Genomic DNA, 16,648 nt, shown 5'->3' with positions numbered 1-16,648 from the left:
GGCAATAAAGTTCCTAAAGTTTTAAGAATAGAGAGTTTAACTGTTTTCAAAAAATTAAATAGAAGAATGATCCCAGGTAACTGGAGAGATTGAAGAGAATTAGAGAATGAACACCACACAGACCTCTCTATTCTACCCACCTCCCCTTCTTCTTGGAACATACTTCCCTCACGCACACAACAGACTCCTACCCACCTCTGTCCCAAACTCCTCACAATATTGACCAATTAACCTACATTAATTAGTACTCAGGTTTTTTTTTTTGTTTTTTTTGTTTTTTTTGTTTTTGCTGTACGCAGGCCTCTCACTGCTGTGGCCTCTCCCATTGCGGAGCACAGGCTCCGGCCGCGCAGGCTCAGCGGCCATGGCTCACGGGCCCAGCCGCTCCGCGGCATGTGGGATCTTCCCGGACCGGGGCACGAACCCGTGTCTCCTGCATCGGCAGGCGGACTCTCAACCACTGCGCCACCAGGGAAGCCCCAGTACTCAGTTTTTACCTTGGCCACATCAACTCTAGCTGTAGCCCTTCTCAACCAGTTCTTGTGGAGAAAAACAGTATGACACTAATTCTCAAAATGGTGCTAAATGACCGATAACAGCTTTTTCTGAGGACACAGACATTTTTTTTTTAAAACCTTCTGGGAACTGAAATACTTTCAGCCAAATGAATTTATCGTTAATGTTAGGATGTCAATCAGAAGAGGAAAATATCTTTGGATGAAGGAATGTTTTCCAAGTCCCACAGAGTACACCACTTTGGTAGCCACGGGCTTGCCTGTGAGGGAGTTCAGTATGTGTTGTCTTGTTCTTTGCTTCCCCTTCCATTAGTGGAAATGGCAGAGGGCAGAGTAGATGGTCACAGTGGTGACAGCACAGCCCCTAAGCAGCAGCTTTTATGTTAGACTTTCAGTACTAAGCCTGAACTGCAAACCGAGCAAAGGAAAACGTAGCTCTGCAGATTTTTACAGGAATATTGCACAGGTGAGAAGATCATCTATAGCGTTAACTATGGAACCTAAGAATTCCCCTTATTTCTTTCTCCGGGCACGGATTTTATTTTTATTGTTGTTCTCATCAACATTCAGTATTGCTGTACTTCCTTAGTACTGTCCTTGCTTTAAATAGATTATGAAAAGCTGTATAGGTTTTGAGTGACTGATCAATCGTAACGCATTCCACTTGATTTTTTCAGCTCTTCTTTCCCTTCCAACTTTATAAAGATGTTAACTGTGTACCTCCTATGTAATGGAAAGATTTTTTTAACTGAAATAATTCCATCAAACTAGAATAAGAATTCACACTGGTTTATAATTATTACTAAAAGTATAGTAGTTGAATTGTTTGACATTCAGAAAAATATTGCCATACATTATTCATAATAATCTGTTTTAAAATGTGTGCCTCATATTTCACAATTGTTCTGAGTTATACCTTCATGCTAAGATGTGCTTAACTGCTCTCATCTGGCTTATCCTCTCGATCCCAGAAAAATTTCTTCAATTGAAATTGCTGTCAATTTTCTTACAATTTTAAAAAGCAGACTTCCAATAGTAATGTGGCAACTGATCAGCTATATTTAAAAACCAATTTAAAAATTTATCTGGAGTCCAAGCTCAGAATTATGACTCTTGTGTTCCAACCAACACAGCATGCACTCTGGATCTAACTTATCTGATTTTTGGCACAAATTTAGACATTTAGTGGGAAGTGAAAACATACTTCAGTTCCTAGGTAAATAAGAGTTATATTAAGGTAGCTAAGTTGAGGCAATGTAACCAGTCAATCTGGGGAAACACACACAGCTTGTTAAAGTGGTAATACTGGTTTTTTAAAAAAAAGTCAAGGTGTGAATATTGATTTCAGATTTTTTAAAAGAAAAAATTCAAGGGCCTTACCTTATGAAACCCCCGATTTCATTCTTATCTGTCCCTCTTCAGAGAAAAGCACTTTTTTTTTAATATGCATGATTTTACACTTTTATATAAATATAATGTTTCACTGTTCAGTAAAGCATAAATTTCTGTAAGTTGTCTTGATAATGTATTTTTGCATGTTTTTGAACTTTATATATATTATACTATACGAATGCTTTGAGGCTATTTCTTTTGTCAATGTTATATTTTTGAGATTTATACATGTTGCCATAAATAGGTAGATTTAGTTTGTTCATTTTAGCTGCTGCATGGTGTTACATTTTATGAATCTATCAAAATATATCCTTTTAAAATTTAAATATATTGGGGTTTCTACTGTTTTGTTTTCATAAACAATGCTGCAAGTAACATTTTAAAATTTCTTCTTGTGTATGTGTGTTAGAGAGTTTCTCTAAGATATATACATATGAGCAGAATTACTAAGTGTTAGGCAGTGTGCATCTTCACCTTTCCTAGACATGGCAAATCGTGCTCCAAAGTGGTTGTTCCAGTTCCATCAGCAGTAAATGAGAATTCCTGTTGTATCTCATCTGGCCAAAAGTAGGTATTTTCAGACTTTAGATATTTGACAATTGTGAAATGATACCTCATTGTTTTAATTTCATTTCCTTTATTCCTTGTAAGGTTAAATATCTTTTCACATATTAAGTGACCAATGGCTTTGCTGTTTTGTGAACTGCCCATTTTTCTATTGGGTTATTGATTTCTGTGCAATCTTTACATGTTCTGGATGCTAGTTCTTTGTTAGTTACATGTGTTACAAATATTTTTTCCCAGTCTGTGGCTTGTATTTTCACTATTTGTGTTGTACCTTGTTGTGAGAAAAAAAAAAAGCCTTATTTTTAATATAGTAAATTTATTAATCTTTAAAAAAAAGTCAAGGGGTGAGAGATAAAAAGGGAAAAAGGCAGAAGCGAACCAAAATATCTACTGAAGAGTGAATAAAAATATTGCTGCTGATTTACTTGCTTTGTTATTTCTATCTCAATATTACTTCTAGTTTTCAGAACATTTTATATTAATCTTCCATTTATTTATCTCAACAGTTTCCATGAGTTGTCAGTATTTCTACACACAACTTTCTTGCAGCCACTTCAAAGACTACTTAAAGAATTGTAATATTTCCAGATACTTCCAGAGAAAAGGAATAATGATGTCATTATTACCTGTCATCCAAAACTATATTTGTTCCCTTGGCTTTCAGGAAAAACAAAATTTTACTTTCTCTTGCATTCATGCTTGAGGTAGTCAGAAGTAATCAAACTCACATATAACAAATATTGGCATAATGAACTAATACATGGGGAAACAGTATTTGAAGTTATTAAGAGCACAGTCATGTCAAAGATGCCTGGATTTGAGTCCTAACTCTGTCAGTTAATAATCATGTGGCCTTGGGTAAATGCCTTAAACATTTTATGCCTCAGTTAACTTATTTATGACACACTGAACATACTATCTGTCTCAATGGGTTGTTTTTAAGATAAAAAGATACAGGGTTCAGCAGATAGACTATAATATTACACATAAGAAAGGAGCTGTTAATATTTACTGTAATAGTTATAATAATAATTCAAAAATAGTTTGATAGATAAAATATGTAATAAACTTCATGTTTATCAAATCCCAAGTACCTTATTCATCTTTTATAATAAGCACAGACTGTTAAAAGCACAGTGGATTCAGTATCAGCAAGTATTATCTCTTGATCCTGCTGTAACTCTGAGTGACCCTGAGCAATTCTCTTAACCTCTCTGGGCTTATCTTAGATCTATCATTTACAGAATGAATACCTTAAGTTCTTGTCTTGACCTTAAGAATTCATGTAGCATTTTAGGGGTAGAACTGAAAGGATGAAGGAATAGGAGTCCCTAGGTCATAACTAATATGAACTTTTATTCTAGGTACTCCTAGAATGGATTCTGTTTGCAGGGAGTAACTCTGAGAATGACCTAGGTGGTTCAAAAATTGAACCAAAATTAGTAAATTCCATAAATAATCAGTCTGGTCCTTCTGTCTTTCATACAAACCACAGGAACAGAAAGAGTCTACCAAGCTCATTGTGAGAGTATTTCTACTGCACATTCATATTAAAGTAAGACATGCACGTAGATAGTGTGATGGAAACTTGTTCCAAGCCTGCTACGTGGAGAATTAGTTTAGGTTTAGATTGAGCCCCTATGTGTGTTTCCTGCAATACTTGTTTTTAAAAAATCTATATACAGTTTCCATTATTAGACACACTCTGAAAAGAGGGAAAGCATTCTCAGAAAAACTACAAAATCATCTCAACTATTAACACTGTTTTGAACTACTATCAAAGCATAGTGAACCTGGATGCTTCATTTATCAGAAAGTAATTTGGTTTCTAAATACTTTCGACTAAACCTTCTCTAGAGAAAATTCAGCTATAGTTGCTAATTGATAACATAGCAAGATCCCTGACTTCTACAGTGTCTGTTTCTACTCGTTAACAACACAAGCCAGATTTTAAAAGTTTAAAAAACTGTGTAAGAGAAAAGAAGTCTGTGAAAGATATGCATCCATGACCCAGTTTGTTTAACTTAATGCTATTTCACTTTACTAGACTTATACAGACCAAAAATAATATATTCTCAATATTTTAAAATACCGATGGGCCAAGGCTCATATAATATGTGCATAAGTCCTTGGAAGATAATATCTTCTGCCTTAAGTAAGTAAAACCTTCAAAGTTAAAAATGATAACCTGCTCTAATAGTTAAAATCAGTCTTTTAAAATTTTCTCTATAGTATTTCTTTATATACTCCTCTACGCAATCACGACTCAAGCTTTATTTATCAATAAGTTTTCCCTTTCTGGAACGCTAATTTCATGAACCATGGGCATTATTAACCTTGGAAAGTAATGATTAGTTTGTTTTTCTCTCATACACAGTGGCATTCTTCAGGATGCAATAGCTGTATATTTAATATCAAATACAATTTATTAAGGTAATTTTCGTACTATGAGATTTTCTTTGTTTGATGCTATTCATCAGTACAGTTTCCTCAGAGGTACACTTAGCAGTCAGAGGTATACTAAGTAGCATTAAACAGACAGATTCATGACTGTATGTCAAGACCAATTCTGGTAGGAACGATCACTCTGCAGTTTCATGGAAGCAACCAACAACCTCAAAGGAGTTGTCAGATTCTAAGTACTATCTAGGATGAAGACTAGTCTAAATGCCATAAGAATAATGGTGTGGTATGGTCATGGGAGGAAAAGTACTCCATGAGATCAAAACCTTTTTAATCAATTTACAGTTGTGCCCTGTAGAAGGGATTATGAAGGGAAGCAAACAAGGTCAGGATCCTTTCCAAAACCAGATAAATAGCTGATGGTTAACAGTTATTAATGGCTTGCTATTTTTCTGACACTCTATTGCATGGATTATCCCATTCCATGTTCCCAACAGCTCCCTGTGAAGTGGGTAGTATTATCTTCACATTTTACACATGAGGGAACTAAAGCTTAGGTTAAGCAACCTGCCCAAGGTCGACAGGACCGAGAAAATGGCAGATAGAATTTGAACAAATTAACCAGAGCCAGAAAACCATCTCCATTCTAAATCTCCCAAGAGGAAAAGAAGATGACACACTGAGACACCAACATAGCTCATTATGAAGTGTATTTAGGCACCCATATCAAGTCAAATACTGCCCTCCAATATTTTGGGGCCTTTAATACCTTAGACAGGAATTTTGTATCTTCTTCATCCCTTGTAGAAAATCAACAACTCAGTGTTTGAGAAAAAGACAAGCTGAATATATTGAGAAGAATTTACACTTGTGTTAATTCAGGAAACTGCACAGCATATTTTATGAAATAATTATAGCAGCTGTGTTACTATTCCTTTTTACCCGAGAAAAGGCCAACTCATGTGCATATGACTACTATTTTTTACTACATATCCCCAACCCTCACTTCTACTCTGTTTACGCTTCAGGCCTCACACTCATGTATATATCACGGCAGAGCTTATTATTTCCTAATAAAATTAGAAACTCTTTAAAAAAAAGCCAAGTATTTTACCTACATCCAAATGTACCTCACTTTGGATATATAAAAGTTACAATGTGACTTCAAAGTTTTAGAAGTAAGTTATTGCCCTAATAAAAAAAGAGAACTCCAAAATTCTATCAGTGACTTTCTCCTACATGTGAATTTTGTCCCCATCATTATCTGAAGGGTTTTCTTTTATTTTTCTTAAGACCCTGTCTTTGGTGGGCACCACTTCCCTGGATTAGGACAGCACCCTAATTCCTATTGCTGAAGAAAAGAATTTAAAACATTGACTTTGGGCTCAACTTCAGAATGAGATCTTAGGAGCTGAGGAGCACCCAGATCCACATGGCACCCAAATACATCAAAGTAAAACGACATCTTACCTTAACACCTTGCATACCAGGGGGCCCCATGAATCCAGAAAGACCTTGATCACCCTAAGAACAAAACACAGACAGAGGTTTAATAGTATGAAAGAGAATTGAAAATTATGATTTCCTTGCTGCAGGATTTCATCTTGGACGTCCAGATCTTACTGCACTCATTTCTGATCTCCTCTATCTGGCTCAAGGTCCACCTCGTTTTGGGGACTGTTCGAGACCTTTTCTGAGGCTCCCGGCCCTTATCTCTTCTAGTGCTGATTACCTGGACAGTACTTCCCCACCTCTAAGGCCCTGCTTCTTTTGCTCTGATGTCCTTCTCTCTAGGAATGTCCTTACTTCCCAAATTCTCATCTTTCCCAAAGTTTACCGTGCTTTAAAAATGTAAAGGAATCTACTTAAAAATTCTACCAGTGCTTTGTGAGGCAGCTGTGGACAGCTCAGGCCTGCCCTTCTAGGTGAGGACCTGCAGCCCAATGGGACTCCCACGTGGAACCTCATGGCACGGCTGGGGGGTGGGAGGCAGGACTGGGCTCTCGTCATGCACCAGGGAAAGGGGCACTTCCATTTCTGGGGCTGCAGTGAAAATTTATTGGGAGGACCATGTGTTTGACTTCACAGACCCAACTTCGCAAATTAGGGCCTTCTGTCCCCACACCCCAACCCCTTCCCCCAAATGTGATGAAGGCCTGCGAGCAGGGTAGGAAGGAGAAATTATACCAGTGAGGGGGAAGGAGTGTCTGTGGTGGGTAGAATGGACAACGACATAGAGGAGGCTGTGTGAATTGACAAGGATGAAACGTGTCAAAGTGGAATGGGGGTATAATCTTAAACCAGTTTACTCGTGGTACACTTGTTCTTCGCCTCTGTTCCTTTCCCTCTTCCTGCTGTGGCAAAGTTATTGTGCATGAAAAAAAGTATGTTCTTTGAAAGAGAAAAAGAGTACTTAGTTAATAACCCTAAATAAACTCGTTAATGACTGTTTAGGCACTACTTAATTTTCAGTGTATTATCTACGTTAATATGTCATCAATTAAACAATCAGAAGGGAAAAGGATGTTTCTGATTAACTATAAAGTGCTTTTCCACATGTTTAATATTTTAATGTTTTTTTTGCTCAGTGTTTTATTAGGATGGCTTCCATTTGTTATGGGATGGTGGGTTTATACATTTTTTTTTTGACACTTATTTCTCTGATAGAAGGAAAAGAAAACTGTACTAGGAAACAGGAGACTGGAGGCTCATCTCCTACTAGCTCTAATCAAGGGTAGATCACTTGATTTCCCTTCAAAGTTTCTCCATCTGAAAAGTGAGAATAATAATATCACACTCGTCTTGTGGGAAAGGAAAAATTACCACTATTTAAAAGTTATCTTCGTTTGCCATTGAGGCCCCACAAGAAACACTTAGGTGTGCTCTATGAGAGATGTTACTTACTGGATATTACATGCAGAAGGACTAGAATCTGCATTGCTTTTATTGTTTCATCATTGATTATATATTTATTGTAAAAATAGCTAAATGTTTAAAAATAAAATTCAACTGTTTCCCAATCCCCCAATACTCATACCAGTTTAATGTTTGTATTTTATTTATTTGTATTTATATTGTATATGTATAAATATCCTGCCTCTTCAGTAAAATTGAACCTAATTGTATGTAAATATAATTTCTGAGAAATTGTTTTTAAATGTTACCATTTTAAAAATATCTCATTTTGAAAGTTGGATTTCACTTAAAGCTCAATGAAAACATTCTACTAAATCCTATATCTTACCATTTCTCCTATATAGTATTGACCACAGTTAGTATACGAGTAACTCAAAAAGTTAAAAAAAAAAAAAAAACCCACTGACATACTTCCAAGTCACAACTCGCAGGCTGAATCACCCTGTATTTTATACAGATACTGTACACATACTGAACCACCCTATATTTTGTACAGAGAAGCCACAAGGGAAGATAAAAATAAGCATCTGATAAAATGTGAATGCGTAATTTGGGGAGTTTATTTAAAGCAGTCACCAAAAGAGAGTGGATGTCTAATTTCTAAATTTTAAGAAATCAAATGTTTTATATTTAGAGATTTTTAAAGATGGAATTTATGTTTCTCAGATTGCAGAATTTTTTTCCTTGTAATAATTAAGGGACCAATGAAAATACTGTTTCTAATAATAAACTTCCATTCCTTTTCTAAATTATTTAGATTCAGTGAACTCAGTTCCAACACAGCAACGAAATTCTTACAGTTCTAGATTAAATTTGAGGATTTAATTGCTAGTATAATATCCATTAATGTGATGTAATTTTTCTCATGTTTACAAGAGTTTCTGTAAACCAATTAAAGGATACGATTTCAACCCAGTAACCACAAGAATTATTCAGGGATTTTAAAAATTTGTGAATGTACACTACATAAACAAAAACATCCTATAACTGTATCACATTCATCAAGTGCATGTCTAAATAAAGCTTCCCAGATATATACCTAAATACTTGACCTGTATTCATCCTCACTGGAAAATATCTTCCTCTTAATAAAGATTTTTGCTGCTATCTTTACTTTGAAACATTAGTTTCTTTTTATCTAAATGCATATGTGTATTTGAGCGCATTATGATAAAATAAAAAGCATACTGTACTGAAAGTCAGAAAACTTAGATACATCATTAATTCATCTACTTGCTATCCACTTAAATTCTATGAATCTTGTTTTCTCAACTGGAAAAAGGATAATGATGACCGCCTCCCTCACTGTTACTGTGGGACTTAAACAAGATAAGTATGTAGAACTATTCTAGAAATAAAGGTGTAATATGGCATTAGAATTTACAATGGCATCCATACTAACAGCAACATTTTTGAGGTTAGGACCAAAAGTATCTTGTTCCAATTTTTTGCCCCATCTGTTCCTAGTTCACAGGTAGCACAAGGGCATGACAAAGTAGACACTCAAAAAAATTAATGGTATGATTTAAAGTGAAAAGTTGGGCTGATAATACTGTTTACTTGATTCTTCAAATATTTCTTCCTTCATTAAAATCCAATAGTTATCTATATATTCTGTCTGAAATCAAGTAAAATCTACATTTTAAAAAGATAAAAATGATTTTTAAAAGCTTGAAATATATCACCATGATTTTATTTCATGGACGAATAATTACCTTTTCTCCAGAAACAGCATGACCTGGGGAAAAACCTGGATCTCCTTTGGGGCCCTAAATAAAACAGTTATAAAACACTTGATGAAACATAAACTACATATATCATACTTCTTTGGTTGTATGCATTGGCAGATGCTACACACATTATATGGTATTGAATAAAATTATGTATTTGAAATTGAGATGTACAAGGATTATTTACCTTATAGTGTATATTTCACTTATCCTTAATTTTAAATGTTGAGAAGATTCCTAGAAATTCCCCAGACATACCTGATTTTTCTAATCAATAAAGTTATACTACGATTGAAACATCTTTTTTTTTTATAGGTAACTGTCACTTTTACTTTTTTAATTAATTTTTATTGGAGTATAGTTGCTTTACAATGTTGTGTTAGCTTCTACTGCACAGCAAAATGAATCAGCTATACATATACACATATCCCCCCCTTTTGGATTTCCCTCCCGTTTAGGTCACCACAGTGCATTAAGTAGAGTTCCCTGTGCTATACAGTATGTTCCCCTCAGTTGTCTATTTTACACATAGTATCAATAGTGTATATGTATCAATCCCAATCTCCCAATTCCTCCTACCCCACCCCTTTCCCCCTTCATATCCATACATATCCATACATGGACCTAGAGGGTGTCATACAGAGTGAAGTAAGTCAGAAAAAGAAAAGCAAATATCGTATATTAACGCATATATGTGGAATCTAGGAAAATGGTATAGATGACCTTATTTGCAAAGCAGAAATAGAGACACAGACGTAGAGAAGAAATGAAACATCCTTCTTCAAGGGAACTACATAAAGGCTCTATTAACTTTTCCATTTTTGTGACATATTGAGTTATAATTCCTATTTTAGCATGGGGAAACTAGTTATTTTTAGTAAAAGAAAACTGCTTATAATAATTCTCAAAATTTTAAAACATCATTCCAAGTTTAAATATTTTCCAAAATCTTGCAATGTACATGCATTACTTTTATAATAAAATAAAAAACCCTCTAACTGCCAAAATTCTTTATATTCTGTTATAAAAAGGTATTTTTCATACTTGGGAATCGTTATCTTTTATATATCAAGAGAAATATGACATTAGGTTTCAACCAAAAATTTTTGGTACAATAGTAAAGTATTCTTTCTTTCTTATTATGCATACTAGCAAAATATCTCCTTTTCTATTTCATGCTTCATGAAATACAGAATTGAGATTCTTTATCATTCAAATTCTGACTTCATTACCATTCTTAGCTAATAATAATTTTCCATTTCTAAATGTTATTTTCATCCTATGGTAAGTAGGGAAACAGTCATGTCTTCCTTCACATATTCAGGGATACTTTTTTTTTTTCTTTCGTTCCACAGATATTTATTGAACAACTTCCTGAACACATAGGGATGAACAAAACAGGCAAGTTATCTGTCCTCTTTAGGCTAACATTCCAGTGTGAGAGGAAAAAAATAAAGAATAAATGGAAATTTTTTTTTTTTTTTTTTTTTTTTTTTTTTTGCGGTACGCGGGCCTCTCACTGTTGTGGCCCCTCCCGTTGCGGAGCACAGGCTCCGGACGCGCAGGCTCAGCGGCCATGGCTCACGGGCCCAGCCGCTCCGCAGCATGTGGGATCCTCCCAGACCGGGGCACGAACCCGTGTCTCCTGCATCGGCAGGCGGACTCTCAACCACTGCGCCACCAGGGAAGCCCTAAATGGAAATTTTTAAAAATACAATTTCTTGTATAGATAAGTGTCAGGAAGAAAGCAGCAGCTGGGGAAGGGAACTGTGGCCAGCCGGGACACAGAGGACTCTTTTCTTGGGTGCAGTGGGAGGAACCGTCCCTGAGAAAGTGATCTGACCAGAGAATTGAAAGAGGTAAGGAAGGGAGTTGTAAATATATCTGAAGGGAGATCACTAAGAGCATCCCCAGCAGAGAAAAGAGTAAGTGCAAAGGCCTGAGGTTTGTCTGAGAAACAGCTGGTTGCCCGATGTAACAGGTGCTAAGTGGAGAGAAGCAGGCGTGCACTTCAGAGACAAAAGCGGCCAGAACACAAAAAGAATTATAGAGCCTTATTTGTGGTTTGGCTTTTACTCAGATCTGTCTTCACTTTTAACAAGATACCACTGGCTGTAGTGTTGAACAGACATTATGGGGGTCCCAAACTCAGAATACATATTGAAGGCAGAGCGGACATAATTTCCAGGACGAGAAGTGAGAGAGACAGATTGGCATCAAGTCCACGTACAATGGGAAAACAACAAAGATGGAAAAGATTGGGGAGAACGGTAGGACTGGATGACAGCTGTAGTTCTCTCTCAGACATGTTAAAAGCAAGGTGTCTGTTAGACTTCTAAGTGGAGATACTGTGTGTGCTGTTGGATGCTGAGGCTGGATATCAAAAGTCACCAGAATATAAATTGTATCTGAAACCATGGTAAAGGGTGAGACTACTGAGAAAAAGTGTAAATATAGAGAAAAGAAGAGGAAGGAGGGTGGTTCACTAAGTATGTTCTAATATTTAGAAATTGGAGGAGGAAAGACAGCAAGAGAGAATGAGGTGACACAGCATGTAAGTTGAAAGGCAAACAAGGTGATTGTGGAGCCTCCAAGTGTAGAGAAGACATTTTCAGAATGAAGGCACGGCCAACTGTGTGTGTCCACTACTGCTGAAAAAATGAGTCATGTGAGGAGAGGCTGCTGGGAGAGATGGAGGTGGTTGGTGACCTTGATAGGTGCCATATCAGTGGAGTGGTTAAGAAGAACACATGAAGGTCATGGGTGGTAAGACAGGAGCTTTGAGTAGCAAGGCAAGTAGAGAAATAAGAGGAGTACACCACATCTCAGGAGAAAGAAGATGTGAGTTCTAAGAGAGGGCTTAGGCTTTTAAAATTTTTTGTCAAGATGGAAACTAATATAGCAAGTTACTTTGTTGATGGGAATGATCTAGGAAAAAAGGGAGAAATTGAGCGTAATTTGGGAGAAATGCATATTTCTCTTGAGTATGCCATAGGAGATGGGGATCCAGGGTCCAAGCAGAGACATTTCAGTAGGAACAATTAATCTGGTACAACAATTTCAAAGGTAGGATATATGGGTACAGATATTAGGTCACTAGCCTTGGTAATGGGGAAAAAAATGAGAGCTAATTCTCATCTGATTGCTTCTAGTTTCTCGGTGAAATAAAACGTTAGGCTTACAGTTCAAAGTTAGAGGTGGGGAATGGTATGGGAGGGATACTCCTGAAATAGCTCTCAAACTGACTGATGAAAGAAGAAAGACAAAAAGTCCTTCATGTTCCCCAGTAAGTCTTTTCATTTTACAAATTAGAAATGAGTCTTCATTGGCAGAGTCCTATATCCAAGCACCATGTTTAAGGAAAAGGTTATTTTCCAGTCTGACCTCTTCCCTTCCATAGCTATTACCACTTCTACCACTAATACAATTTTAGATGACTCGTTACAAAATTATGAGACCTGACAAATAGCTTTAGTGATATCTTAATATTTAAGAACTCAACTCTTCATCTAAAAGATAATCTATTTAGAATTTATGAGAGATTAGAGCTTATCCCTTTATAGAGCGAATCCCTTTATAGAGAAAGAAGCAATAAGGTCCAGAAAAGTTAACTGAATTGGTTAAGACTGCCTAGAAAAGTACTGGTAAATCAGGTCAATTTTCTTTCTCATATCACAACATCTGTTAAATTAAGATCTTATTGATTTTTATATATTTTAATCTATTATAAAGCCTAACTAATTGATTTGAGGCAATATTTACAACAAATTTAAAAGGAACTTAAGAAATGATAACCCTTGAGAAATTTGAATATAATAAAACTTTTTTATGGCCAATGTTTTTACTTAGAATTCTCACACTAAAAACTCTTCTATTTTTCAGTCCTATCTGAATTTTCTATTATATACCAACTTCCTTAATATAATTATCTTTCAGCTTTCTTGACATCATCATCTGACATTTCATCTTCCACTTTAAAAAAATTGAAAGAGTGGGAGAAAGTAATCAGTTAAGCAATAAAAATCAGATGTAAAGACAGACCTTTTTCTTATTCAGAAGCTTTATACATCTTGGCAACATATGTAAAGAGATATATGTCAAATCTCTTTTATTGCCACACAAATATGCTTGAGTTAATTGATTACCTCATATTCTAGAACCAGAAATTTAAGTCAGTATGAAGAAAATGCTTTTAACCTGGCCAGTTGTATACTGATCCTAGTATAAAATGCATGAGGAAGAGATTATTGAACATGGCAAGTTTGCCTGAAATGTCAAGGAAGTAGGGCATACTTTTCTGCATTTAAGGAAAATACTCCAAAATTTCTGTCATTTTCCCTCCTTTTTATGAGGGAAATCATATTTACTTATTTGTTATTTATTTATTTATTCTATGATTCCTGACACACTTTTAGCCACACTTGATTGGCTTTTCAAAAACTCCTTGGAATTAAAAATGTTTATAAATTAATCATAATTGACCTTCAATACTGACTTTTACTTACTCCTACATGACTTTTGTTGAAGGAGCTATATATCCTTTTGAGTATGAATAAGAAGAAAAGGAAGTTGCCTACATTTTATTACTCAAGGATTCCAAAAGTCTCACCTATCTTACTGATCTGCTATAGTCTAAAATCCTCATTATCAGAGTAGCTCTTTTAGACTGTTATGGATCTCCAGATGGCTCTCTGTATAAGGAGGGAAACTCCCTAAGGTATTAGACCCATTAAGATGTTCAAACAAATTTATCAGATTGGAGTCCACACAATATAATGGAAAGAGCATTGGGATTTAGAGTGAAAAGACTGAACAAGTCATTTAATCTCTCTGAACGTGAATTTCCTCCTCTGTAAAATGGGAATAATAATAATACCTACTTAGATTAGCTTGAAAGATTTAGGATCAAATCCCCTATAGATTACATAGATGTTAGTAGTTAGTATTAAAAATAACAGTACTAAATACAATCATTAAAATAAATTTTACAATTATGGCCATCTTGAAAAGCAGAGAACACAACTCTTGAGTGAATTACTGACAGTGCAGCAAAATTTTAATGGAAAGAATTTGGAATTAAAAATTCAGAGTATGAATGAGCTAAATTGGTAGAGTATCATAAAGGAAACACTAAATGACAATCTTGAGGTAGCACCACTTGAATATTCTTGGCTCTAATATTAGCAATAACTGCACAAGTCCATAATCTCAATTTTAAGCACTATACTCTCTAACCGATACTTCTTATCTTTTTAGCTCACTCTAAGCCTTTATAATTTTAACAATTATTTGACCCACTGGAACTGCTAATATGTGATCCCATCATGTTTTCACTCTTTCATCCCCCACGTGGTCTCACTTCCCATCCCTAGCCAGCCTAAATACCAGTGTCTTATATTCCAATCACTTCCTTGCATACATAAATGACACCATTGCCTGTTTCTCCCTCTGTCTTATAAGCTTACCTGGAAAATCTTAAATATAAACTCTCTACCTACTCTGACCCTATCCCTAGCAGCTGAATGTGATTAAGAGAAAACAATTAATGCTGACAAATCTCACTTGAAATTCATGACTTCTTACATTGATTTTGTTTTGCTTTGTCTTTTGGTGCATCCAGTAATTGCCTCAGTCGATTGACTTTCCCATTTTCATAGACGATTATTTCATAACTTCCCTCTCTTTACTCTCAGCTGGTTATCCTGCTTTCACCTTTCACAAGCTCTCATAACCAAATCCACTACACCTCACCTTAACCTGTTCCAAAACACTCTGCCTTCATAACCAAACCCCCACATTGTCTCTCACCAGGACACTATTGGTGAACTGTCTTCCCTACATTATTTTACTTTTTACTTCTAAGATAACTGCCATCATCAAGTAAACACACTGTAATTTCTCCAGTCTTAAAAAATAACTTTCCTTGAGCCCACATCTCCCTTCTCTGCTCCATTATACTGTCCCCTTTTAGAGAAAAACTCCTAGAAAGTTGTCTATGTTAACTAAAAGACTTCCTCTCCATCCATTCTCTCTTAGACCTACTCTACTCAGGCTTTTGTCCGTACCACTATCCTAACCTCATCAGTCATTCTTTCTCAGTCTCCTTTGCTAGTTCCTCTTCATCTTCCTAATACACTGAACTCTGAAGTACCCCAAGACTCAGTCCTCTGACGTTTCTCTTCTTTGTCTACATTCATCCCTAGGTGACCTCATCAGTTCCATAGCTTTAAATTCCATATATACATTGATGACTCTGAAATGTATATTTTTAGCTATGATATCTTCCCTGAACTCCAGATTCATATACCCTTTTTATATCTTCACTTGGATGTTAAATAGTCCTCTCAAATTGAATACGATCAAAAAGGAACTCTTGGGAATTCTGGTTCAGATAGTAGCAGAGTAGCATATATGCAACTAATCCTCCTGAAGATTACAATTGTAAAGTCAGGACAAGATATGTAAAACAACTATTTGAATGCACAGGAGAACAATAAAAAACAGGGCTGGAGGGGATTCAACTCTTGAAAGAAGAAACCACACTTGGTTTAATACACATTTATACAGCCTTTCTCCTAAAGACACTTCCCAGTCTGCACAGAGTGGCTGGAATTCAAGCAGAAAAACATAAACCTTTTGGCTAATGGTATCAGAGGACAGAGTGTAGGAGTACCAAAATGACCGCAAACTGAGGGAGAAAATCCTAGAAAAAAAGAACGTCAGCTTCCCCCAAAGCTTGAATATAGACTTTCTTTAATTCTTGGCTGATCCTGACATGTGTTTTCATGAGCTAGATTCTAAAGAACTCAGCAGAAATCAACTAAAAGGCTGAAAGAATTAACAAATTTCAGCTTCCGGTCACTAAAGGAGAAAGTTTGGAGTTTGAGCCACATCATTTTAGAAGAACATGGTAAATAGTTTGATAAATACCTTTCCATTGAAATTGAGGGAGAGTTATACTTTAGAAGCAAATACTATATTCTTGGACTAATGGACTCGCACTAATACTATAAGCAAAACTGAAACAGATCCGCTCTTTAAAAAAGTTTCCAAACCTTGATGTGGATGAACCTAGAGTCTGTCATACAGAGTGGAGTAAGTCAGAAAGAGAAAAACAAATATTGT

The 16,648-nt window shown here is 35.7% G+C and overlaps 1 protein-coding gene across 1 annotated transcript in view; it reads right to left on the bottom strand.

The window, feature by feature from the left end:
* The window catches only part of COL24A1 (collagen type XXIV alpha 1 chain), a gene marked incomplete at its 5' end in the record, with an annotated part of 394,608 nt that overhangs the window by 328,987 nt on the left and 48,973 nt on the right, over window positions 1-16,648 (bottom strand). The window contains 2 exons of the mRNA XM_082667637.1: window positions 6,348-6,401; window positions 9,509-9,562. Coding sequence (XP_082523763.1) covers window positions 6,348-6,401; window positions 9,509-9,562 — 108 coding nt within the window. The remainder of the gene's footprint in view (window positions 1-6,347; window positions 6,402-9,508; window positions 9,563-16,648) is intronic.

Source organism: Grampus griseus (assembly GCF_964374135.1).
Source record: "Grampus griseus genome assembly, chromosome: 1".
Lineage (NCBI taxonomy): Eukaryota > Metazoa > Chordata > Mammalia > Artiodactyla > Delphinidae > Grampus > Grampus griseus.
This window is presented reverse-complemented; position numbering and strand designations above follow the sequence as displayed.